Source organism: Fundulus heteroclitus, chromosome 6, assembly GCF_011125445.2.
Source record: "Fundulus heteroclitus isolate FHET01 chromosome 6, MU-UCD_Fhet_4.1, whole genome shotgun sequence".
Classification (NCBI taxonomy): domain Eukaryota; kingdom Metazoa; phylum Chordata; class Actinopteri; order Cyprinodontiformes; family Fundulidae; genus Fundulus; species Fundulus heteroclitus.
Window position 1 is genome coordinate 27,235,724 of NC_046366.1, and position 6,000 is coordinate 27,241,723.

At 38.9% G+C, this 6,000-nt stretch overlaps 1 protein-coding gene across 2 annotated transcripts in view; it reads right to left on the reverse strand.

Moving 5' to 3' along the window:
* abca4b (ATP-binding cassette, sub-family A (ABC1), member 4b) overlaps nucleotides 1–6,000 on the reverse strand; it is a gene marked incomplete in the record, with an annotated part of 61,466 nt that overhangs the window by 44,697 nt on the left and 10,769 nt on the right. For both annotated transcript variants that reach the window (XM_036138460.1, XM_036138459.1), the window contains 2 exon segments: nucleotides 2,560–2,699; nucleotides 4,986–5,223. In XM_036138460.1, the coding sequence (XP_035994353.1) occupies nucleotides 2,560–2,699; nucleotides 4,986–5,223 (378 nt within the window).

The following is a 6,000-nucleotide window of genomic DNA, read 5'->3' on the forward strand; positions in this document are numbered from 1 at the left end:
AATGGGGAAGTGGAAGGAAAATAATGCATGGTTTTCAAAAGTTTTTTTTCTTTCTAAATAACCTGAAAAGGGTTATGTTGATCTATATTCAGTGCACCTTTACTCTGATACTCCTAAATGCAACCAATTGCCTTCAAAATTTACCTAATTAGTAAATGGAGTCTCGTTTAGTGCTAAGAAAAAAAAACAAAAAACATCTGTTCTGTAAAGGTTTCGGAGGTTTGTTAGAGAACACTGGTGCAGTGTAATAACAGGAACACTGACCGACACATCTGATGCGTATTGATACCATTTAATGTTTGTTACGGGTCTCACAGCCGTTTCGGTGTGTTTGTGATGTTTTTTTAGGTTTTCACGATGTAAAACACTTTTGAACCGCATTGCTGCTGAAATGTGCCGTACAAATAAACTTGACTTGGTGAACAAACAGCATCGTAAAAACAAGACGACACAGCACGCGGGTCAGAAGTAGAGTTCTGGAGAAGTTTTTAGCGAGGTTAGGACAGAAAATAATATACCAAGCTGTGAACTTCTCAAAGAGCAAAGTTCTCTCCATCATCCACATCATTCTCCGCATCAAATCAGTTGAGACATCTGATCAGGATGGCTCCATGCTGCCTCCCTTTGGACGTTTTCCTGGTAGGTCCCACTGGGTGAATTAAACTCGTTGCAGGGAATATATATATATATATATATATATATATATATATATATATATATATATATATATATGTATATGTATATGTATGTATATGTATATATATATATATATATATATATATATATATATATATATATATATATATATATATATATATATATATATATATATATCCTGTTTGGCCTGGGAACACCTTGGGATCTCCCAGAATGAGCTGGAGGATGTCCCTGAGGCGTCATCCTGGACGTGTTGCTCCAGGATGGATGGATGGACCTGGGTGTACTATTTGGATTTCTTAGCAAATATATTTGACCCTTGTGTTAATCTACACGCTGCCATTTGTCTGTCACTTTGCTGCTGGTCGACCTGAATTTCCCCACTGAGTGAAAATGAAGGCTTTGTCTGTTCTAATCCACATGAAAACCTGGAATGCTTTGGACCGAGGCATATTCTTGTGTTGGAACGGCCCAGTTAAAGTTCAGACCTCACTCTTACGAAAATCCGCAGCGTCACTTGAATTGTTGATATTTACAGAGGCTCTCCATCCATTCTAAATTAGCTCAGTTTGCAAAACAGAAGATTATGTATATGCATCAGTGAACGAGTGTAGTCTTTCAGTGTGCAAAACGGTTACAGACATGCCCCAAAAGACGCACAACTGTAACTGCAGGAATAGGAGGTTCTACAAAGTATTGATTCTGAAGATGAGTACAAACATTTTTAGATTCTTCTTTGTAGAAGAGGTTGACAACCATGCATCGTTTTCCTTCTACTTCACTTTATACAGGTCTTTCATAAAATCACAATACAATACATTGAAGTTATTGCTTGTAATGTGACAAAATGTTTAAAAGTACAACTCTTTTGGGAGGCACTGTCAGATAAGTAACAGCTGTGTTGTGGTGAAGCCACGCAATCTGACTGACATAAACAGCTTTTGTTGTTTTACACCTCTGGCTTTTGAGCAAGATGGCGTTGTCTGCTTCAGGCTTTCCAAGTTGTTTCGACATCATAGAAACTTAATATGAAGGAATGCAACTTAATGGATTGGTAACAAATAGTAAAGTTATGCAGTAGCTTGTTTACAAAAAAAAAAAAAAAAACTCAGTCTGACAGCCAGAAAAGTATCTTTTACAACTTTTATGAAACTTTGTGAAGCCAAGAGGATTTCTCTAGCTAGGATCGCAAACCTGTAAGTAGGTGCAAAAACTTTAGTCGTATAGCACCTTCTATGATGTAAATTAATCAAAAGTAGATAAAAAATGTAGTCAATGAAAATCCTCTTCACTGACAATAAAGTCACTGTAAAGTAATTCAGAAGCTGTAGAAAAAAAATAAACATAAATAAACAACAGACCTTATTTGAGATAAACTTTCATTTCTTTTTTTTCCCAATCACTGTTCTAAAAAGCTTGATAGCCAAAATCTATAAAATCTCTCCCATAAAAGTTCTTAGTCATTTATGAGGACAGCGTCGTAAGATCTAGAAAAGATTTAGTAGATTTAACCAGCTTTAATTTATACAGTAAAAAAAACAAGCAACTTAAAAAAAAAGAAAAGAAAAGTTGAGCTGAATTCTTTTAGAAGTTTAAAAGTTGCTTTAAAGTGAAGTTTTCTGTGAAAAAGCCATGACATAGACAAATCTATGTAGCTCCTCCACCCACACATGAATTTTATTAATTTCATTTTCCTCTTCCCCGGCCTCCCCCTGTAGACCCTCCACCCGTATCCTTTACACTCAGAATCAGGTCGCTCAGAGTTGGGGGGGGGGGGGGGGGGGTTGTGTGAGTAGGAAGATATTAGAAGCATTAGGGGAAAAAAACAGGGGAAAGAGAGACTAAGGGTGTGTAGAGGAAATAAAAGGGGTGAAGGGTCAGGCTGGAGGTGGACTCTCTTACGCTCTTTAATATCTTTCGGACGGCCGGGGAGTCGGGCGTGTACAGGATCTTTCCCATCAGCAGGGGCTTGACTGAATTCCACACGATCTTGGTGACGGGGTTGGACTCCAGGGTCTGCATCAGCGAATTGCAAAACGGAGCTGAAGGCGGAGAAAATGCAAAAACTCTCAGTGAAGGAGAAGGAATGCTGGGAGGAAAACAGATTCCTCCCAGAAGTCGTCTTCTTTGCAGATCACCAGTGATACAGTGCTTTAAAGTAACAGAAAACAAATGAGCTGAACTATTTTTGACTCTTCGGGTTCAGCCCCTGATCTCGTTCAACAATTAACTGAGCAAAATGAAAGCTACGTTTTAAACTCTTCGGCTTGCGCTTCTCACGTGGGTTTTGCTTGTCTTTCTTAAAAGGATTGTATTTACATCTGTTAAAAGTTTTCACATTTTGTCAGATTACCACCAGAAGTTTTAACGTATTTTACTGGGACTCAAAGTAGTGCACAACTGTGAAGCGGAAGGAAAACTTTGAAAATAGTTTGTGGTGTGTTTCTATCCGCTTTGCTCAACTAGAGACTAAACCTTTTGTGCATTTTTCTTTGTAATATAGCTCAAGCTCAGTCAGATTTGGTGCAAGCACAACTTTTTGCTACTAATTCTTCGGTAGATTGAGGTCTGGACTTGGACTGGGCCATTTACCACATCAATGCTTTGTCCTGAGGCATTCCATTGCAGATGGATGTATGTTTAGGGCTGTTGTCCTGCAGGAAGGTGAATCTCCATTTCTAGCAGCCTCTTTTCTCTGCGAAGGCTCCTGAGGCTAAACTATTTCTAAGAAATTGACTGAAAGTGTTTGACTCTGTTTTCCAAGTTGGGGGGGCAATGAGACAGAAGGGTTCTGGGGTGCATGGCAACATATCAACTTGATTTTGCCTTTAGACGAAATCCACAACAAATTCAGGCAGGTACACCCCATTAATTTATGCAAATTCACTGAAGACATGTCTTGTATTGTTATTTAACCCTCATAAATAGATAATAGATAAATAGATATGATATTCATTGGCTTCAAGAGAGTATGTAAACCTCTGACAGGAACAATTATCATTATAAAACTGCCTAGATTACAAATAATCTGTACTCATCACAGGGTTCCAACACATTTTTATTTCAACTTCCGTACATTTTAGAATCTCCGCCCCACTTTCTAGCAGCCTCTAACAAGTTTTCTTCCTGTTTTCTCCTGTATTTAGGTCCATCTGTCTTCCCATCAGCTCTGACCAGCTTCCCCCTCCTTCTTCAGGAAAGCAACCCCTAAATATGAAGCTGTCAGCATGTTTCACCGTGGGAAACTGCAATTCTGGTCTCCTCTAGCCACAGGTCTGCTGAGTCTCCTGCAGCTTGTTGAAAACCCGTTAAAAAACACTCTGAAATCTTCCTTTTAACAAGAGATTTTGTATTGATTCTTTTCCGTAAAGGCCAGATTTGTGTTCACAACTAATGTATGTACTGTCCACAGATTCGCCCACCTGAGTTGTGGATATGTGCAACTCCTCCAGAGTTACCGTGGGCAGTCTGTCAGTTTGAGTGGATGACGGTGCCTTGGTAGGTTCGCAGTTGTGCCGTACTCTTTCCATTTTCACAATTGAACACAGCTCTGTGAGAAGTTTGGGATATTGGTTTATAACCTAACGCTGTTTTCAGCTTTATTTTGATGTGCTGATGTGCTCTAAAAAAAAAAACCGAGGCCTTCTCAGAATCATACAGTTATTTAATTATACACAACTAAACCCTATTTTCCCATAAAAGACGTTGATATTTCTGGCTGCAGTGTGACAAAATTTGTAGAAATTCAGTAAGGGTTTTACATCACATCGTGCATGGAAGGACATGAGACAGTTAGGTTAATCAAGAGACGAATAGACTGAAGCGTTTCTCAATGATCGCAGCTTTTTAAAAGTCTATTTAATCCTTTTTTTGTCCAATCCTTTTGGCTATGAAAGCTGTGAAAACCACAGAGTGAAGGAAACCGTGGCAATAAAGCAATGCATGCTTTTCAATACTGTTTCCAATAATTGACTTTCTAGTTAACCTGGAGGTTATAATGGGTGAGGACTAGAAACAAATTAGAGTACTTCTGGCACTCTAAAAACTGCTTCTTTATTGAATGAGACTTACAATAATAAAATGCCTGGAAATATCTATTCAATTTCCTCTGAACGGAACAACTTAGTTTATTGAAATTCGCTTCGGGAGAGAAAAAAAAAAGGTAGAATTCTGTGTACAATTGTTTTGAGGCAGAGTTCAGAAATGTTTTGTGTCAGTTCTATGTCCTAGCTGCAAAAAAAGCATATCCTTTTAAATAAAAAAATTATGCGATCAGTCTGTTGACCGAAGGAGTTCAACAAGAGAAAGTTCAAGACGTCTTTACTCACTGGCGGTGTCATCGTAGACATAGTTGTGACTCTTGCTGCCGTTGACTCCCAGGAACACCTTGTAGTTGTTGTCTTCATACCAGTTGAAGGACATGACCCTGGAGCCCCCTCCCTCCGGGTAGCCGCAGAAGAGACTCGACACCCCGGCCATCAGCTGGGTGAAGGAGGAGGGACCTCCAGCTTGGAAAAGAGAGGAGACCACCCTGAGGAGCTCTTGAGAGCTCTCCCGTTTCAGCAGCTGTTTAAGACACAAAGAACGACCAGTTTTTGTTTTCCACCTGTTGTCTGCTCTGTTATTGACATGATGTATAGTCTAATTTTCTTTTATGCTAGGTTAATATGTGATTTAAACGAATAAAGCTTCCTAATCTAAATACATTCAGCAGTTCAAAAACTATATTTTTAAGTACACACAGCACCCTCTACAGTATTTGGCACCTTTGGTAAAGCTGTGAAATAAAAGTCAAAATAAATTCCCCTTTCATTGCAGGATCATTACGTAATCATGATTATTAAATGAATCTGAGTTCCTACAAGTTTTTAATTAGTAGTCAATGACTTCCAGTTTCCCTGGGACATAAATGTGAAATAACACGGACGCATAATTCTTTTAGCCATTAGAAAAAATGTGAAAGAGTGAATTGTGGTGTCGTCCGAGGACACGTTGATGAGCCGCCTATTCACAAGCAGCAGAGTTCCCTGGATGACCAAAATCTCCACAGTTGTTGGCTTATCTAACCCTATTCAACAGCTTTCATGAATATTCTTCTAGGGATGCACGATATATCGGCATTAACATCGGTATCGGCCAATGTTGGTAATTATTTCACACATATCGGTCCGATAAGTAAAACTGGGCCAATATAAACAACTAATGTTTATTTCCAGCTAGTGGCCCTTAATATGTGTGTTTAAAAAGGGGGAGGTTAGTGGTTGATCATGCGGTCATGTTAAAGTGACAGTGATGTACCACAGCCAGGACTGTGGGTTTTTAAATGAAGCAGAGATTTAAAAA